The sequence below is a fragment of the Panthera uncia genome (assembly GCF_023721935.1).
Source record: "Panthera uncia isolate 11264 chromosome B2 unlocalized genomic scaffold, Puncia_PCG_1.0 HiC_scaffold_24, whole genome shotgun sequence".
NCBI lineage: Eukaryota > Metazoa > Chordata > Mammalia > Carnivora > Felidae > Panthera > Panthera uncia.
The window spans coordinates 118,876,021-118,896,928 of NW_026057580.1; the positions used below are offsets into that span (position 1 = coordinate 118,876,021).

The 20,908-nt window shown below is 50.1% G+C and overlaps 1 protein-coding gene across 1 annotated transcript in view; it reads right to left on the reverse strand.

Moving 5' to 3' along the window:
- Positions 1–20,908, reverse strand: part of WDR27 (WD repeat domain 27) — a 157,979-nt gene that overhangs the window by 119,360 nt on the left and 17,711 nt on the right. Inside the window, exons 3-14 of the mRNA XM_049654682.1 lie at positions 19,784–19,854; positions 18,115–18,232; positions 16,356–16,476; positions 14,877–14,980; positions 13,792–13,859; positions 13,472–13,593; positions 12,994–13,076; positions 7,424–7,502; positions 4,980–5,057; positions 1,595–1,929; positions 1,367–1,439; positions 548–663 (exon numbers count right to left, since the gene is read on the reverse strand). Of these exons, the coding sequence (XP_049510639.1) occupies positions 548–663; positions 1,367–1,439; positions 1,595–1,929; positions 4,980–5,057; positions 7,424–7,502; positions 12,994–13,076; positions 13,472–13,593; positions 13,792–13,859; positions 14,877–14,980; positions 16,356–16,476; positions 18,115–18,232; positions 19,784–19,854 (1,368 nt within the window). The remainder of the gene's footprint in view (positions 1–547; positions 664–1,366; positions 1,440–1,594; positions 1,930–4,979; positions 5,058–7,423; positions 7,503–12,993; positions 13,077–13,471; positions 13,594–13,791; positions 13,860–14,876; positions 14,981–16,355; positions 16,477–18,114; positions 18,233–19,783; positions 19,855–20,908) is intronic.

Sequence of the window (20,908 nt, forward strand, 5' to 3'; positions counted from 1 at the left end):
CCCCCCCCCACGCCTGCACCCCATCCATCTACATCACAGAAACACTTGGACTGACAGCATTTGCTTTTTGGGTTTTTGTTGTTGCTAAAACATGTATTGAGTGTGAGTCTTAAAGCGAGCGGCTCCAGGAGCCCAAGCAAGCGTGGGGGGGTAGCTCAGGGCTCCAGGACCAGGAACCTATCAGGAAACTAAAACAGTGAGACTTCCCACACCACTGCCCTCACTTCGAGTCTACTCGCCTCATTATGTTTATAAAATGTCTGTGTACAAGCCCTCCTGACCTTCCGAACGTGCTTCGGTCACACGTCCTCGAGATCTGACTGTACTCCCTCCCCTGGACCTTTGCAAAAGCTTTGTTCTCTGGCCTCGGGGCACCTGTGCCAGAAGTGCCCGCTGCCCCGGCCACACCCTCCCCCCAGCGTGGTGGGGCCGATCTAGTTTGCTAAACCTCCACGAGGGCCTCAGTTCTATTCTGTTCTGATCTTGAAGGGATTGGAAGGGCACGTGGCAACCGACACCCAGGACCAAAGGAGCCCACACACTGTACCTGAGAAGACAGCAGGTGTCCCAGTTAGATCAGCACGGAAGACCAGCGACAAGTGGTTGGCTAAGCCACAGGCCAGCCACCGCCCATCTCCTGCATAAAAAGAGTAAGAGAAGTGCCTATAAAGTCACAGCTCACTGGAGGCGCGCTCACAACAGGGGAACAGAACAGAACTGGTAGCTAGCTTGAGGCTGGGTTTCCCAGGTAGCGAGAGAATCTACAGCAAACAACATCTGCTCAACAGCCACCAGCACCCTTTGAGGGCCCACCAGGTGACGTCCCCCCGGCTTCCTTCAGAGAGAGCCCGAGAGGCAGGAGCTGAGGCGGCACACCCAGGCTGCAGGGCTAGTCAAGAGTCAGCGCTGGGACCTGAACCCAAAGTACCCTAATCCCCAGGGCGCCCTGCCTCCCATCAACAGATTTTTTCAGATACACGTTATTCAGCTAAGCAGTCTTATTTAAACAGATCCCTAAAACAGTACAGAACTAAATTACAGAACCCCCCCCCACCTGTAATTTTCAAACCCGAGGCTCCTACCTTATTTCTAATCGTCTCATAGAATCATATAATCACAAGCAAGCCCGTTGAAGACCACAAAGATACTTGACTACTGAGAGTACGTTACCTAATTTCCCAAAATTACTCAAAATATGCTTTGGCTGGAATTATATAAAAACAGCTGTAAGTAACGATAAGCTGTGGGAATGAATTAAAGTCCTGAGGGGCACGGCTGGTGGAACAGTCGTGGAGGCGGGTGGGGCGGGTCCTGGCCTCCAGACACAAGCCTTCTCCCCACCCTGACTCCACGTAAATTCGGAAACGACATGTGCTTCTGAAAAAAGGCCTCAAAGAGGAGAGCCGCCTGGGCGAGAGCGGCTCCCCACTTCTGCAAACCTGCTCAGGAAAAACGCTGAGGGTCTGGAGGATCAGTCTGGAAGGGGCGCTGCCTGTTCCTGTGCCTGAGAGACAAGCACCTGCGGGGTCGGAGAGGCTCCATCAGGGAGGGAGGGAGGGAGCTGACGTGGGACCCCGAGGTCATCCGCCCCTGCCCCCCAAGAGGAGCCGGTGGAGGGAGCGGGGGGAGCCCCTACCCAAGGCTCCTGCACCCCAGCAGTGGCCGGCACTAGGGCCACCGCCCCCATTCCAGGTGCCGCTGGCTTTCGTCCAGACCCCGGCACGCCAGACAACTTCAAGTAACCAAGACTTTGAACTCCGTTTCCAGGGAAGCAGCGGCAGGGAAGAGACCCTCGCACACGCGGTGAAGGTGGCCCCCGGACTCGGCGTACCCGAGAACTGGACACAGAGCGCGGCGGCTGGCCCGTGGGCAAGGACACGCTGCTTGTGGAGTCTGGTTGGCGGAGAACTCTCCAGAGGGTACTCCTTACTTGAAGGAACATGAGAGAAAATGAAAATCAAGAGAGTTCAAAGTGAGGTTAGAAATAAAAAAATAAACTAGAAAGGGTTCTCCTATCCAGATGTGCGATTTTATTCTGTCGACTTTGAACGTACGGAAACACATTCAAAGCCATGAAATAATGCACATATTTTAAGTACAAAATGTCAAGGATTTCTCCTGTTTCACATAACTGAAGGGGACCCTGGGATGGCCAGATGAGAGCATCTTAGCAAGAGAAAACACACTTCACTTCCCAGTTTCAGATTCCATGTGGGTGACCATCCACTAATTACTCAGATAATCTGCAAATGGCTTCTATCTGCCCAGAAAATAATCACACCTGAAGTCTGTGAGAGACCATGGACTTGGGGAGAAGGACCGACGGTCAGGGCCCTGTGCAGGGGCAGGCTGGGTGGCGTGGAACCCGCAGGGCCTGGGGGCAAGGCAGCACGGCCCACGGAAGGCATTCAGATCTTTAGGCAAAGTCCCCCCGTTGTTCATTTTCAGCAGCTGGCCTGGTAGCCTCTGAGCAGTAGGTGGCCCAGCGGCCTGGGGACTGGCCAGGGCCCAGGAGGCCAGGCCCCTCACTGGCACCCACGTGGCCTCCACGTCCTTCCCAGCGCAGTCCCAGAATCCAGTGTAAACAGAGCACAAAACCACCTGTCAGGCAGCATTGCCACAGGTTAGGGGGACGTGGAAAGTTCCAGGCACACTGCACAGGGCAGAAAGGAAAGTAGCTATGATCTGAAGACAGGTTGCTGTAAAAGCTGAAAGTTACGGAAGACAAGTTAGACACATTTACTCATGTCTCTAATGCAGTAAAAGCTGGGAAGACGGGCTTGCGGGCCCGCCCCCAGCCAGGCAGCACCGTCCCTTCAAAGGGAAATTTGGTGGGTGTTCAGAGGAGCCTCTCCCTGAGAAACACTTGCCTGTGCCCAGGACGTTGTTTGGGGTCTCCGGAAACCCCTCAATGCAATGCCCCCTGGGGCTGGAATTGCAGCAGAGACAGCTGACTCTGTCTGGAGAGCTGGGCTCTCATAGGAAAAAGCCACCAGAAAGATCAGAGTTGAGCAGGGCTCTTTCCTGCTGCATTCTATACTCAACCACAGACAGCTGTCCCAGGGTCCGAGGGCACCTGCTGCGGGCACATCCCCACCGTCGCTGACCCACTGATACAGGAGCAGCACAGACGGGCAGGAAGAGCAACGGGGCTTAAGAAAAACGTCACAACACGTGGGCAAAACCAGCATCTGGCAAGTGACTGCTCAAGTACAGACGGGCTGCAGACTGGAGTCAGTGACACTTCACTCCCGTCGTCCATAGTCTCCATCCCCGTGTGGGTGTAGACGGGCTGTAGACTGGAGTGGGTGATGATTTGATACCACCAGCCATAGTCTCCATCCAAATGAGGGAATCCAGGTCCTAGAGGTCCCCCAAACACCTTCCCATCTAGGCACGTGGGGCCTGGGGATCGGCAGGTTGGCCACGGTCCGCACATCGTGGGCAGCGGTGCGTCCCACGAGAAGCGCGTCCCTGTCAGTGAGCTCATCGCCGGCCATTCAAAATTCACCTGGAGCCCATAAACTGATCAAATTTTTCTGTCCAATTATTAAGCAAGAAACTTATCAAGAATGATCCATCACTGGCTACAACACTTTCTTAAAACAGTATTTTAACAAAAAGTAACTATTGCCTCTAGAGGCAAGGGAAACAGAAGCAAAAATGCACTACTGGGACCTCATCGAGATAAAAAGCTTCTGCACAGAGAAGGAAACTCTCAACAAAACTAAAAGGCAACTGATGGAATGGGAGGAGATATTTGCAAATGACATATGTGGTAAAGGGTTAGTATCCACAAGAGGATAAACAAATTAAACTCAACACCCAAAAAACAAATAATCCAGGGAAGAAATGGGCAAGAGACATGAATAGACACTTCTCCAAAGAAGACATCCAGATGGCCAAGCGACACATGAAAAGATGCTCCACATCACTCATCATCAGGGAAACACAAATCATAACCACCAGGAGATACCACCTGACACCTGGCAGAATGGCTCACGTTAGCAACTCAGGCAACAACAGAGGTTGGCGAGGATGCGGAGAAAGAGGATCTCTTTTGCATTGTTGGTGGGAATGCAAACTGGCGCAGCCGCTCTGGAAAACAGTATGGAGGTTCCTCCGAAAATTAAAAATAGAACTACCCTATGCCCCAGCAATTGCACTACTAGGTATTTATCCAAGGAATACAGGGATGCTGTTTTGAGGGGCGCAGGCACCCCAATGTTTATAGCAGCGCTATCAACAATAGCCTAAGTATGGAAAGAGCCCAAATGTCCACTGACTGACAAATGGATAAAGAAGCGGTTTGTATACACACGATGGGTTATGACTCAGCGATCAAAAAGAAGGAAGTGTTGCCATTTGCAGCAAACAGGAATGGAACTAGAGGGTATCGTGTTCAGCAAAATGAGTCCGTCAGAAAGAGACAAATACCATGATTTCACTCACGTGTGGAATTTAAGAAACAAAACAGATGAACATAGGGGAAGGGAAGGAAAAATAAGATAAATACAGAGAGGGAGGCAAACCGCAAGAGAGACTCTGAAGACTGAGGGTTGCTGGAGGGGAGGTGGGGGGGGGGATGGTGTAGGTGGGTGACGGGCATTGAGGAGGGCACTTGCTGGGATGCGCACTGGGTGTCGTGTGTAGGTGATGAATCACTGGGTTCTACCCCTGAAACCATTATCACACTATATGTTAACTAACTTGGATTTAAAGAAAGAAGAAAAAAATATTGCCAAGTTGTCAAGACGGTAAAAATAGCAGCCTGTCTGAAAAATGAATAAGGAAGAACTGAATCTGAGTAAAAGGACATACATATACGAATAACGTGCACACGCCGTGTATACGTGGGCCATGTACACATCTGGTACTCCCAAGGTTGGACACCTGTTTGAAACAAATTCACTTACAGTATTTAAAGGGCCTCCCCAAATCATGCTACGTCTACTTTGAAAGGCAAGATCGTGACGCACCACCTGTGACTGCTCCTGCGGCGTGAAGGGCTGTCGCCGTTATTCCTGGTGTTGGTCTTGGGTGAAAACATAGTGACGCTGTGGAAAGAAAACTCTTACGTCATCTCAAAGATGACAGCTCCAAGCTTCTTAAGAGACCTGTATTTTGCAGCAAAACATACAGAACATATAAACATATAAATGCTTTCAGTGTCCCAACTAGTGATAAAGCAAACACTCACTCACTCTAATTGTAACAGCTATTGTTTCAATTATATATCTACACTGGCTATTGCACTGCTGAAAATATATTTGGACATAAAAATTCTGGATAATACTGAGCTACTCACTTATAAATGTTGACTACTAGAAAAACACTAAGATAACCATTTCTGTGTAAAGATCACACCGCAAATTATCTATTGGCCCCATTTTGTGAGGTGTGTGTGAAAGATGTATAAATCAAGAAACTGCTCCCAAAGTCAGAATCCCCTTAAAGTGAATACAAAACATGATTCTTATGATATTGTTTCCTTTTGGAGAATAAATTTATGTAATCGTAACAGAAACGAAACTTCACTTGTGAACATTATTTTGCAAACCTACTCAGAGACAGAAGTGAAATTACTGGCAAGTCACACTGAATTCTCTCTTGAACAGAATTAGATTAAATGCTAGCGGTGGCTGAACAGGCACCTGTTTTTAAGACGGTTTTTAAGATGAAGAAACAAGCTCCCAGAGATGCTGGGGCACATGGTGCTGAGCTCCGGGGACAGACGAGGGGCAGCCACACCCCCATCCCGCACCTGCATCCAAGCCCTGCAGTGTCAGTAGCAGGCTCAGCTTCGGGCCGTGCCCGGAGCCATCAGACCAAGGGGCAGGAGGGGGTGGCCTGGCCCTGGGCCACCGCCAGAGGCTCTGCACTGCCGCAGGATCTGAAAGTCCCCTGGGGCCCGGATGAGGGAGGATGCCAGTCACTTGAGGATGGGAGAAAAGAGAACAAAGGGTAAGAGGCCACTGAGCGGGGGCCAGCAGGGAACATGTGAGAAGGAGCCAGAATGCTGCCAGAGCACAGAAAGCACGCCAGGAGGGAGGCGGACACGGTCAGGGCTGGGCTCGCCTCCTTCCATCTGCCCCTCCCACTGCCTCTGACAGGTCACCGTGCCGCATATCCTGACAAGGTGATCCCATTTAAAATACTGTAACATCATGCTGTACTTTTCCCGTAAAGTTCAAACTCCCGGGTTGGTGCTCAGGGCTGTTCATGGTCTGGCCTCTTCCTCCCCCTGGGCACCCACACAGGAAAGAAAACTCAAGACGTGCCTTAATATAAGGGACCCCAGAAGTCCACACTGAACACAGCAGATCACACTACAGCTGGTGCCCACAGGCACGGTGTATGAACTAGTGTGCAATTTTGTTGAGGCAAGGATCCAGAATCCATCCGTCCATCCACCTACCAATCCATCCATCATCCACCCACCCATCTATCATCCACCTATCCGTCATCCATCCATCCATCCATCCATCCATCCATCCGTCATCCATCAGTACTTTGTGAGAGGGTCTGAGTGCCAAGTGCTGTGCCAGGACCAGAGGTTTAAAGAATAAATAATAAGTAAAGCACGAAGTCATGCTAGCCAGCCGTGCCAGAGAGAATAAAGCAGGCAAGTGCTGAGAGGGAATCACGGCAGAGGCGGGCATGTTATCCAGGCAGCCTGGATAGAAGCAAGACTGGCTGCCCCATAAGCAGCACCCATGTGAGCCTCAGGGAAGCACATGAGGGGGAAGAAAGGGCCAATGGAGAGCCCTGAGGCAGAGGGATGGACGCGGAGGCCAGGGGGGAGGGGGAAGGAGAGCATGGCATAAGCGGGTCAGGGGACGGGTGACCCCAGAGAGCCTCCCAAAGCCCTGACCTGCGTTCCGAGTGGGGCCCCCAGGGCTGTTCCGCTCAGTATGTGAAGAGCACGGAACAGATCAAGATTTGGGGTGAGAAGACGTCAGAGGCCGACGTGCATTTCACACAGAAAAGCCAAGTCCGCTTCCAAGAAATGCGGCATTCCAGAAGGACAAGGGGATTTCGAGGCTCTGCTGTACTTGAAACTCCCCAGATACCACGTTGTTCCCAATTTCGTCATCATTGACCCCCTCCCTCCCCAACCCACCAAACCAGGTCTGAAGACACTGCATCTAATGCTCCCAGAAAGCCCGGGCGGCCAGGTCTCCATCCCTGCGTCCCCCTCTCCCAGGCAGGTCCGCCCCTGTCCTGGCACCTGACAAGGTCACCAGGCACCATCGCTGCCGTCAATCAGGACCAAAGCGCGCCCGAGAGGCGAGCACATGGCGAGCACACAGGAGGGGCTTGCTGCGGCCTCGTGTTGACTGCTGTCCATGTGTCCCTGCCCTGCACCCAGGGGTGGCCCTCCACACACATCTTTCCCGCCTCTCCAGGCCTAGTTACTCACTGTGGGGCGGTCGCATACCCAGATGACCTCACTTTGCTGTGGAAAACCAGAGGCTGGTCCTGAACGGTGCTCCGTACCGCTGTGTGAAACGAGTTTAAAAAGTAGATGTTACTGGCACAAAAACAGACACTCAGATCAATGGCACAGAATAGACCAGAAATGGACCCACAAACATATGGCCAACTAATCTTTGACAAAGCAGGAAAGAATATCCAATGGAATAAAGACAGTCTCTTCAACAAACGGGGTTGGGAAAACTGGACAGTGACATGCAGAAGAATGAACCTGGACCATTTTCTTATACCAGACACAAAAATAAACTCAAAATGGACGAAAGACCTAAATGTAAGACAGGAAGCCATCAAAATCCTTGAGGAGAAAGCAGGCAAAAACCTCTCTGATCTTGGCTGCAGGAACTTCTTACTCAACACGTCTCCAGAGGCAAGGGAAACAAAAGCAGAAATGAACTATTGGGACCTCAACAAAATTAAATGCTTCTGCACAGCGAAGGAAACCATCAGCAAAACTAAAAGGCAACCGACAGAATGGGAGAAGATATCTGCAAATGACTAATCAGATAAAGGGTATCTAAAATCTATAAAAAACTTATCAAACGCCACACCCAGAAAACAAATAATCCAGTGAAGAAATGGGCAAAAGACATGAAGAGACACTTCTCCAAAGAAGACATCCGGATGGCCAAACGACACATGAAAAAATGCTCAACGTCACTCATCATCAGGGAAACACAAATCAAAACCACCAGGAGATACCACCTGGCAGAATGGCTAACATTAGCAACTCAGGCAACAACAGATGCTGGCGAGGATGCAGAGAAAGAGGATCTCTTTTGCATTGTTGGTGGGAATGCCAGCTGGCGCAGCCGCTCTGGAAAACAGTGTGGAGGTTCCTCAAAAAATTAAAAATACAACTACCCTACGACCCAGCAATTGCACTACTAGGTACTTATCCAAGGGACACAGGTGTGATGTTTCGAAGGGACACATGCACCCCCGTGTTTACAGCAGCACTATCAACAATAGCCAAAGTATGGAAAGAGCCCAAATGTCCATCAATGGATGAATGGATAAGGAAGATGTAGTTTATATATACGATGGAGTATTACTCGGCGATGAGAGAGGATGAAATCTTGCCATTTGCAGCAACGTGGATGGAACTAGAGGGTATTATGCTAAGCGAAATTAATCACAGAAAGACAAATATCATATGACTTCACTCATACGAGGACTTTAAGATACAAAACAGATGAACAAACATAAGGGAAGGGAAGCAAAAATAAGATAAATACAGAGGGGGAGGCAAAACATAAAATATGGAGAACAGAGGGGTGCTGGAGGGGTTGTGTGATGGAGGGGTGGGCTAAATGGGGAAGGGCTTAAGGAATCTACTCCTGAAATCACTGTTGCACCATGTGCTAATTTGGACTTAAATTATAAAAAAATAAATAAATTATAGAAAAAAAGTAGCAAATGTTTAACATGCCAAGAAAAAAGTTCCTTGAGAACACAAAAGTTCACATGCATGGAAGGAGGCCATTCACTACAAACCGAAGAGGTTTCACACCCAATGCCAAACCAACCGATACCAGCAAAGAAGGTTAAATCAAGGGTATTACAAGTATAAGAAAACAACAAAAAACATTTTCTCATTCCTCAAACGACACTGAATTGCAGTATGCTCAATAGCACACGTTCCAAACACCATGCAGACTAACATATCAGCTCACGTCGTAATAAAACAGGCCACACACAGAACCCGTCTATGTGAAATTCCGTCCGTGGCACACTAGAAACCAGCCATCGTGGAGTAACTCGCTCTATAAATCTGTGACAAATAGATCTTTTCTACAAACAAGAACAGCAATGATCTTAGATCAGCTCACATTTCTCTTACGTACTCGTTTACCACATGATAGAGCAGTAAGAAAGATAAAGCACTTAACCATGACTACACCTGTGCACCTCAGTGGCAACGAAATTTCTTATCCTACTAAGTTTTCCACAGCACCGCCAACTGATAAAAACTCTGACACTGCATGAACTTAACACAAATATTTACAAATCTCAAATCCTTTCAGGCAAAATAAAATTCTGCCAGAATTATTGATTTTTACAAACATTTAATACTTGGTATCCAATATGAATACTCTGTACAACAGTATAAAGTAGCTTTAGAAAAAACGGGTACTTGCACAGTATTGCATTATTTTGAAAATAGTTTTGTTTTTTGTTTTTTTTTTTTAACAAAGAAACTCAGTTCTGTATCTGGCACTATTTCAAGCCTGATAACCTGGACCATATTCCCATCAAAAACCAAGTGAAGCGAGTGAGCAAATCACTAAAATGACACCCACGTGACCAGGAACCCAAAAAGCATCCGGCTCGCCAAAGGCAGAGCCCCACCCGGGGGACGAGGCACCTCAGGGAAGGCCTGGAAATACAACTGCTCCCAGGGGGGACCCAGAAAACCTCTCTCCACCTCAGTGTCAAGTGAAGGAGAAAAAATCTCTGAGAAAAACAAAGCAAACGGAAAATATTTTCCAAATCAGATAATAAAATAACAGACGCATTTGGGTACTTGGTTATGAAAAAGTCTTAAAAGTACTAGAATAAAGTTCATATGTAAGGGCATATTATTTTAATAAATGCTTTAAGTATTAAAATATATCAGTTCATCGCATGTGTTTATTTCTATTATGCTTCTTGCAACTAGAGGGATGCAAATTTTTAGATTCTAGCACAACTATAAATCGGTCAACTGCATTAACTCTCCATATGAATACTTTTTAAACAAGACATAAAACTGTCATAAAAATCAACTGTCTGAAATTGCACCTGTCCCTGGTTACAGAGAAATTATAATCTCCGTAATAAGCCTTACTGTCTATACGACTGTTCTTATCAAAGGTTTTGTTCTACGCATCACTTAGCTGTGAAGCATGGTATATCATATAGACTCATCCGAATAAGATGATCCATACTAGCAAAAAATGAAAAAAAAAAAAAACATTTTTAAGGGTACATCTAAATAAAACAAGAATAAAATCTAAAGAAATGAGTGAGGTAAAAAAAGAAAGAGGAATTTATGTGTCTCATTTCGTAACAGAGTTCCATACAGAGGTGCCATAAGATTATGCCTTTGACATGTCAAGTCACATGTGCGGTGATGAAAATAACTGGCCACACTTAGAGGTAAAAACCAGAGCATCAGTGGCCACTTAACATAGAGTTCATCCAGTCTAAGTAATTTTCTTTGAGTAAAAATGTATTTAGAATTTCGGAATATTATCTAAGCAACCTAATATTCCAACTAATTAGCAATTTAATTAATATCTGTCACAACTTTTTTCCAACTAATTTTAATAAAAACATATACATAATTTTTGGTATTAATAAAATTATTTTAAAAGACTTTACATCATGCAACAATATGAAGGCACTTAATGCCAATGAGCTGTACACTTAAAAATGGTTAAAATGTGGGGCGCCTGGGTGGCTCAGTCGGTTAATTGTGAGACTACAGCTCAGGTCAAGATCTCACGGTTCAGGAGTTCGAGCCCCATGTCAGGCTCTATGCTGACAGCTCAGAGCCTGGAGCCTGCTTCAGATTCTGTCTCCCTCTCTCTCTGTCCCTCCCCTGCTCACACTGTCTCTCTCTCAAAAATAAATAAAACATTAAAAAAAAATTTTTAATGGTTAAAATGTTAAATTTTACATTATAGATATTCTACCACAATAAAAAATATAAGAAGAAATAAATGAACAGAACGTTTTCTGTTTTTAAAATGTTTTTAATTTTTTTTTTCAACTTTTTTTTTTTTTTTAATTTATTTTTTGGGACAGAGAGAGACAGAGCATGAATGGGGGAGGGGCAGAGAGAGAGGGAGACACAGAATCGGAAACAGGCTCCAGGCTCCGAGCCATCAGCCCAGAGCCTGACTCGGGGCTCGAACTCACAGACCGCGAGATCGTGACCTGGCTGAAGTCGGACGCTTAACCGACTGCGCCACCCAGGCGCCCCAAAATGTTTTTAAAAAGAACATGAAAAACAACTTTTACCACACCAATTAAGTATAAAGCCGTAACATATACCTAGGAAAGACTTTCAGTTTTCACTAACATAACTACATAGGAATTTAAACTTCTCTGAGGAGGCCGCCATTGAAGGATGGACTGACTTCTACTCCTGAAGCGACACAGGGCTCGGTATTCAGACTGAGGGAGGGACAAAGCCAGAACAGGAGGCCGCGGCTCAGAAACCCAGCAGAGGGGATCCCAGATCCCGAAGGAGGGGACCCGGCCTGCAGTGACCACGCGGGAGGGGAGGTATGAGGGCGACAGTCCGTGCACTCCTTCCCCAGAGGGACTCGGCTGGGTGGGGCTGGGGGGGCCACAGAGCAACACAGTTAAGAACAGTGGAGGCCTTCAGAAGGTCTCGTGGACAAGGGAGGGGGCGGCGGGACACGGGTGTAATGACAGCACCGCCCCCCGCCCTTCCAGAGCCAGAGCCTGGACGACCTAGCAGGAGGGCACCTGCACCTGCAGTCGTGCCCCCTCCAGGAGCTGGGGTCCCTCATCAAAGATGGAGATACAAGCAGACTGAGCACCTCTATTGTTTTGTAATTAGGTCAATAAAAGGCTTAACCATACTGATTAGGACTCCGGGTTGGTCAACGAAAGGGAAAAAAGAATCACTGTCAGTGATTCTCAACAATGAAAATAAATGGAATACGTAATGAAGTCTGGCATCTTAAAACAGAACTTTAAAATTATTTCTTTGTAAAAAGCAACATGCGGATTTGTTTTCTGCTTATAATAATACAATGAGAAAGATTTTTGAGACAATCGGGAATAACTTATGTGGGCTGGCTAATAAAGGACACGAAAGAATCGCTGTTGGTTTTGATAATGGCATCACGGCCACTAAGCACACGTCTGTGTTTTAGAAACGCGTACTCAAGTCTGCAGGGGTAGAACGACGTGATGCTTGGCAATGGCTTTACAATCTTCAGCAAAGAGAGACAAGAAAAAATCAGTCCCGTGATCAATAACTGGGCATCCACATGTATGTTCTGGCTGGTAGCGCATTTGGTTTTTTTAATTTTTTTTTTTAGTGTTTTTATTTATTTTTGAGAGAGAGAGAGAGAGAGAGAGAGAGAGACAGACAGAGCATGAGCAGGGGAGGGGCAGAGAGAGAGGGAGACACAGAATCCGAAGCAGGCTCCAGGCTCCGAGCTGTCAGCACAGAGCCCGACGTGGGGCTCGAACTCCCGGACCGTGTGATCATGACCTGAGCCCAAGTCAGACGCTTAACCGACTGAGCCCCCCAGGCGCCCCTAGAGCACTTGTTTTTGAATTCCTATGAATGATACCCGATTCAGGAAAACAAAACATCTAGCACATTCCCTACCACAAAGAGCATGTAAAAAATACGTGAGAGGCAGAGAAACGAAGCAGCGATGGACAGAGGAAACGCCGAATTTTCACGCGGACAAACACGAATCCACAGAGCAGGTCGTTGCGCCACGTCCCAGAGCAGGGGGTACTAACCGGACCGTCGCTGAGGCGCCGGTGGGGTCCTGTGCTCCTCAGCAATTCTGAAGTGCAGCGGAGACGTGGACAGGACACAGCCACTGGGCAGACAAATCGCCAGGAGAACAAACTCACAAAACGCACGTTGTCAGGACATCACAAGGGATTAACTCATGTAGATACGGATGTGCGATATTTGGAAACGATCAAGCTTATTCCTCTTCTTCTAAGAAATAATCTTTACTATTTTTAAAAAAATGGCTCTTTTATAATTTACATTCTATCCTGAAATAAAATATTTTTACACTGAAAATTAAGTATGAATCATTTACTTTTAAACAAGACCGAAGCAATGCCATGAGCAAGAATTTCTTTCGAACAGGTCAGGAGAGTTGGGAGTTCACTAAACTTTACTTTTAATTCTTAGAATCGACAGGAACGTAAACTCCTGAGCGGGGAAAGCCGCATGCGGAAATCCTACCGGAGAAGACCCTACCGAGGCAGCACCGACAGGCTCCTTCCGGCGCCGAGATCTTGCTGAGACCGCATCAGAGCCGCGAGACGGATTTCCAACACGGCGATCTGACAGCCAAACATGGATGTCAGTAAGCAGATGGCCTGCACGGGACAGTTGTCACACGGTCAACAGTGAGCACACACCCGTGACCCCAACCACACAGGGTAAGGCTGCTCCTGTCATGTGGGCGGTTGTTGCGTGCCAAACGTCACACGCGAGGTCACACTCCACCATGTGGAGGAAAGGACGCGTACCGATGCACTCGGCAGGGTCTGAGGACGGCACGTTTCAGGTCTCACCTTTTGCCCGCCGGCCTTGCTCATCATTGCGCACGATCCGGCAACCTGAATGCCGAGGCTCCTGAAATCTTAATTTCCAGCAAAGAGAGACAAACAAGCAACGTTTACGGGGCAAGTGGAGGGAACGAACCCCACGTGCCTGCGCCCCCACCGCACGTGGGCCTGTGCGCTCCCGAGAGCCCTTGCCCTGGGGCAGCTCAATCCGGCGGAGAAGAAGGCAGAGGGCAGCTGGGGCGAGCCCCGGTAACACAATTCCGGGGGCGCACACACACACACACACACACACACACACACCCGGATCTAAGAGGAGCTCCGGTGAACCCTCAAGGGCAAGCAGGGGCAGGAGAAGAAGGCGCTCAGGTCAGCAGAGGTTTGGAGGAGGGTTCAAGCAAAGTCTGCGAGTAAGTGACGGTCGAAACGGGCAGTGACCTCCAACGAGGAGGGAGGCTGGGCTGGGCCAGGCTAAGAACTCGGACTCTGTCCCCAAAACACAGGGGCCTTAAAGGAGAAAGTGGGGAGACTGCTCTTACAGGTGACATGGGCTGTGCCTGCAGGAGGCTCCTGAGGGGGGGCAAGCTCGGGGAGGGAGGAGGGACGGAGTCAGGAGTCACACCCACATTACTGGCAGGGCAACTCCCGGCGTGGAGGTCGCAGAATCTGAGAACAGACGGGAGCCGCCCCAGCTCAGTCCAGACCGTGGAGTCGGACAAGCTGGGGGGCTGTCCAGTCACGGCGTCAAGTTGTCAGCAGGAAATATGGACAGCGTGGACTCGAAAGCCCTTGGTATAAGTTCGGGACAGGCGGGGCAGCCCCGAGGAGAAGTGTCCCTCGGAGCCCTGCGCACAGAAGACAGGGGCACCGCGGACCAAGGGAAGGGAGACCCACCCGGAGGTCGGGGTGAGCCAACAGCCTGGCCTTGGGGCCCAGAGGCTGCCCGCGGCCCGACGCATGGCGAACACGCCTCGTCTGCACGTTCTGGTGACCAGACTTTCCACGCTGAAGGTGTCACCCTCCCGTGGCAGAGGAAAACATGAATAGGAGTTACATGAAATTTAGATCAAAGGTGACCTGAACTTTCACCTTACCCTTGTAACGTAAAACGCCTTCCAATTCGAAGTTCGCCAAGTTAAGTATGAGTAAGCCAGCGGAGCTTCCAACCCACAGGCACGGGGCACTCTCGGAAGGCAGGCTGATTTTCAAAGAAAAAGAGAGAACGACGTGGCGGTCTCACCCCTCAGGCTTCCGTCCCACAGCTGCCACTGAGCAGGCAGCCGGCTCTCAGCATTTATGACCCAGAAACGCACTCGATCAGGCTGGTGTTCGTTCAACGGTCTCGGGTTTCCTGGAAACCCACTGTCCAGTGAAGACGAGATGGCCACGACCTGACCGCAACTCGACTGTCATCTGCAAGGCTATCACTTCTTCCGAGCTCAAGGTGGCAGCCGGTGCCACGTCCATCCCTTCGAGGCGGCCACGTGGCACCTGCGTCCTGCCAGGTGGCGTCTGGAGATGAGGAGCCCCGCTAACAGGGAACAGACCACCGTGGCAGAGCTCAGGAGATACCGACCACAGCTCTGCCTCCTCTTCCATCGATGTGCAAACAGGGTCAACATTAACAAAGGGCCAATAGGCCTCCTCTGGCTATGCCAGACTTGGACTCTGAAGGACTCTCCACGCCCTCTCTCCCGCCTGCCACTCGGTCCCCTGGAGCCTCACACGGCGCTAGGACTGTCTCTTTCTCACTCTGGGCTCATTCTCAGGCCCGCACACACCCGCGGCCGTCCAGAAGGCGGCCAGGCAGGTGGGTCCCTGCGACCCCATGTGCACCCCAGGGACGGAAGGCCTGGCCCTGACCAAAGCACAGGCCAGATGTGTGTTCCCACCCAGCCTGGCACCTGTGCGGACACTTGGCCCTACAGCACGGCCAGCTCCCCGTCCAGGGGAGCACCCCCCTTGTCCAGGGACACCAGAGGCCCTGTTGTCCCTAGACCTTTCCACACTCAGTAAAAGCCATCATGATACATTCTTAAGTGTCTGATATACAGACAGATGGGGGAAGTTTAGGGGGAGTCACGATTATATCCTCCTTTACCTTATTATGCAGTCAAGACCCACCTAGGGACGCCTAGAGGGCTCAGTCGGTTGGGCGTCCGACTTTGGCCCAGGTCATGATCCCACGCTTCGTAGGTTTGAGCCCCGCGTCGGGCTCTGTGCTGACAGCTCAGAGCCTGGAGCCTGCTTCAGATTCTGTGTCTCCCTCTCTCGCTGCCCTCCCCCACTCTGTCTCCCCAAAATGAATAAACATTAGAAATATTTTTTTTAAAGATCTGCCTAGATTTTGGTGAGTGAAATTAAAATTAATATTTCTTTTATTAAATAGACTTAGAAATAATTGACCAAGTTTACCAACTTTAAGACTCGAAGTATGCAGTCCTAAAAACACTTCAGTTACTATTATTCTAACAGACAAAAATAATTTGGTTTTAGTTTAATCATTCTTCAAAAATGAACCTAATTTAGTAAAGTTTTCTTCACATGGCACTGGCCAAGTTCATCATACTCACCATCCACACTCAGAACTGAGCAGGAGCGAAAGGTCACAGGGAGCCAGGGACAGGACAGGCAGGCTTCCTTCCATGTCCTCTCCTTTCTCCAGGCCGTGTGCACGGGGACGCCGATTCTCCTCTAAGAACAGAACTATTGATAATCTGAGCTATGAGATTAAAATGATCAGTCGAGTTAAAGGCAAACAGTTGGCACCACGGGATGTTGATGGAAATACACGTGGGCTAGAGTAATCAGGTCACGAGTGAAGGAAAGCCCTCAGACTTACACGAGGTAAAGAACAAGGTTATAAATACAGAGCAGACCCCATACGTGAGGCCTGTAAAGAAGGAACGTGGAGTGTCAGGCACACCTAGAGTTTAACCCTGTTCTTACGGCAGGATCAGGTTTACCTGCTAATAAATGGGCCTTCACACAAGAAGTCATGAAAACCAAGATTTAAAGCATTAGGAAGAAAGCAGGTCCACTGAATAAAGGTAATTTCTGACCTTCGGGAAGGCCAGGGGAGGGGAGGGGAGACACAAGCTACACCAAAGAGCAGGAAGAATGGTGAGAGACTTGGGGGCAGCAGGGAAAAGCCGAACTCGCTGTGACAGGAGAGTCAGTGCACTGCCTGTGCCCCACAGGAGTCCCAGGCTGGACTGAGGAGGAAAGTCCACAGCTCTCCCAGCAGACCATCCACTCCCGTTGTGACACTGTGGTAGGTACGAGAGCAGAGGGTGAGGAAGGGAGGTGTGGCCAGGTAGGGGCTGATGAGGTTTGGAGTGGGGGTGGGGGTCCAGGGCCAACGGCCAAGAAAGAATTCTTGAGACTTCTTCCGTGCAACAGGACGGTTTTATTAAAGCACGCACGGGGACAGGACCGGAGGGCAGGAAGGGCTGCACCGGGGTCCCGAGGAGTGACAGGTTATGCACTTGGGAGCTGGGGGAGGTAAAGACTAGGGGAGTCCCCAGAAGGACTTGCGTCTGCTAAAGTAGACACTTAAGATCCTGGAGGCCTGGCTATTGTCAGGCTAAGGCGGTTCTTCCCTCTAGCAAAGCGCTAACATGAAGACAAAGGGAGTTCCCTGAGAAACATTTTCCTCTGCCGGCCTCAAGTATCTTGTCAGTGGGCTTCAGGGTATAAGGAAATTCAACTTTATCACGTCTTTCTGCCTTTGTTTCCCACATCAGAACCAACCGTGGGCAGAGGGAGAATAGTGCAGAGCAAAGGGACTGTGCCAGCCCAAGGGGATGGGGACGCACAGGGGCGTCCCAGGGGGAGGGGATGAGGGACAGGGGAGTACAGGGGAGGCCCAGGAGGTTATGGGGTCACGCAGCGGGGGGGGGGGGGGGGGAGGGGACGCAGGGGGGGGCCGGGGTGGGGGGGGGGGATGGGGACACGCAGGGCACCAGTCTGCTCAGTCAGCTCGGCATGGAACAGCTCTGGGAGGTAGGTCTGTCCACCCTGGACCCTCAGCACCATGACAACCCACAGCAGCCAGGAAGCCGCTGCCTTGGGCCGGGGAACACACGCTCTCCTGGTCACCGGACCGCAGCGCCCGGCACACAGGATGGGGTGACTGGCCCACCCCATCCTCCCTCACAAGATCTGCCTGGTGCTGGTGGAGCTCTGAGGTCAGACGCTCCACTTGTCCCCGCCCGCCCCCTCTCCGGCCCCCTCCCCTAACCCAGGACCCTCGCAGGCTGATCAGCTTGGAGAGCACCAGGGCGGGAACCCCATGGGGCGGGGTGGGGGGTGGGGTCTGAGTGGCACTACCTGGCAGGCTGCACAACCTGGACTCGACCCTCCTGGAGAAAGTCTCTCTCTTCTTCTTCAGGTCAACTCGGGTCACACAACGATAATGATGTCTTTCAAGCAAACTGAAGACCCAAAGCTGAGAAAGCAGAGCAGGCGCACACACGCGCACACACACGCACACACGCGCGCACACACGGAAGCCCGTCATCACAGGTGGGCGTGGCTCGAGCCCAAGGAGAAAGACGGGTCAAGAGAGGGAGACACACTGCACGTGGCCTCAGAGGCGGCTTGGACCCCTCTTCCCTCCACAGCGGAGCCTCCGGGCGCTTCTTCGGCCCCCCGACTTGGGTGCGGACGCCCCCTCTGACTCACAACACTCCGCCCAGGAGGGCGATGTGCTCTGACCCCCACGGTCCACGCCAGTCTCTCGGAGCCGAAGGGCACGGACACACAGGTGCGAATACATCCACGTGTCACCCGGCAAAAAGACACGGGTGACAGCAGTCACCTTTGTCAAAAAGAAAGATAAAATTTCCTCGTTTCCAAAAATACACCCGTGATACTGTGAGTTATAACTAAGAAATCCATGTATGTGGACTTCCTGTTCCTGACACAGAGCTCCTTTAAAACCCTCGGAATTTCCCAAGTGAAGAGAAGGACAAAGGTGTCTGGTTGCGTTAAGGAGGTGACTGCTGGAAAGCCCCAAGGGGGGGGGGTGGCAGGATCAGGTGGCCAGGGGAGCCACAGGTGATGAGAGGCTGGCAGCTTTCGGTCCCGCCCCTGACCTGGAGGTTGGGTTGGGTTCAATCACCAGCGGGCAATGAGTTAATCGATCGCACCTACTTGACGAGCCTCCGTTACACCCAGCTTCCAGGCTGGTGACCCCATCCACACTGGGAGGCTGACCCCACCCCCAGCTCTACACGCGGGACCCTCCCCCCCTCGCCATCTACACCCCCCCATCTGGCTGCTGTCTGTGTTCTCCATCACACCCTTTAATAGACGGGTGAACCCGTAAGTAAATGCTTCCCGAGTTCTGCAAGGCTCTCTAGCAAATTAGTCGAACCCCAAGCGGGGGCGTGGGAACCTCCAATTTGCAGGCAGTTTGGGCAGAAACTTCGAGTAGCCGGGGACCTACCACCTGTGACTGGCATCTGAAGGGGGGTGGAGTCTCACGGACTGAGCCCTCAACCTGTGGGGTCTCCACATAGACAGTGTCAGAACGGAGTTAAACTGCAGGCCGTCCAGCCAGCGTGGTGGAGGACTGCCTGGCGTGGGGAGCCCCACACGTGCGCTGACCGGAAGTGCCTGAATGGGGGTGTTTGGTTATTTCCTAATACAGTATCCTGCCCAAATTTTCTCCACAGCAACTGTGTAAGAAGAGAACAGAATCCATACTTGGGGAAGCACACCTGAATGGCTCACCTGAGAAACTAAATTCTGAAAAAAATCAAGTATCTTCCAATTTTTCAAGCTCCATAAAGCTGGCTCTTCACAGGCTGTGGGTGCGTGCGAGTGAGCCCCACACGATGCCACGGCCCCAGAAGGAACAGCTCAGCTGCTGGGGTCAACGGTGTCTTCAAACCAGAAAGAACACACGCGCGCGTCGGAGCAGAGACCTCTCTGCAGACGCTCGTGCGGTCACCGTCACGTTTGCAACTGAGATTCCAGCCTGCGGTCCCCTCACCTGCCCGTCTGCACATCCCGCCACCAACTGCTTGCTCTTTTCATCCACGAGGAGACTCAGGAGCGGGGAGGCTACAGTGGGAATACGTAAAAATTGAGCTGTAAATATTTAAACTGAAAGCTATCCAGGTTTTACTTACACATATTTTTAGTCAAGTCTGAACTATCCTGAAATAACTTCTTCACCAGCAAATAAAAACCTTAAGTGCAGACACGTTCTGAGAACGTGTGTGAGGGAAGTAGCGACACCGCCCACCAGAAAAAGGCTGGGGGGGGGGGGGGGCGGGGGAAGCTTCCAGTCCAGGTCGGAGCCAACGGACCAGTCTGTTCAAAGCTCTCCCACACGACCGATGCCAGGCAGCCCCACACCCACACCATCAACAGCACTAGTGCCCAATAGGCATTAAACTTGCAACAGGAATAAAATCGTGGGTCTAGTCAGGAAAACGGCAATTAAATGATGCCTACTGTTTAAATTGTTGCCTAGCATGTGACATTTAATTTAAAACTTATTCTGAATCTAAACTGTCAAGAATTCAGAAGGAGAATTAAAATAAATGGGACATTTAAAAACATCGTATGCCCGGGGCCCCTGGATAGCTCAGTCGGTTGAGCATCCGACTTCCGCTCAGGTCATGATGTCGCTGTCCGTGAGTTCAAGCCCCACGTCGGGCTCTGTGCTGACAGCTCGGAGCCTGGAGCTGCTTCAGATTCTGTGTCTCCCTCTCTCTCTGCCCCTCCCCCACTCGTGCTCTGTCTCTCTGTCTCTCAAAAATAAATAAATGTTAAGAAAAAATTTTTAACCATTGTATGCCCTACATAAACTATAAACAATATGCAAAATCAAGTTTGTAATTATTTTCTTGACAGTCAAATAATTCCACATAATTAATTTCAGGAAAAGAATTCCAACATAATTCTAAGAAATGTGCTTTGTCCCTGTGATTGACAAACGTATTCAAGTTGTTAAAACATTCTGTTCCACACACGGATGAGTGGCACCGGGAAGAATGCTGAATCCTTTGGTAAATATAGCAGAAACTGCACCAGATCACAAGGCACCTGCACGTTGGTTAAGCTGTTTCCACAGGACTCATCCCAAGAAAGGGACCATCTTCTGTTAGTT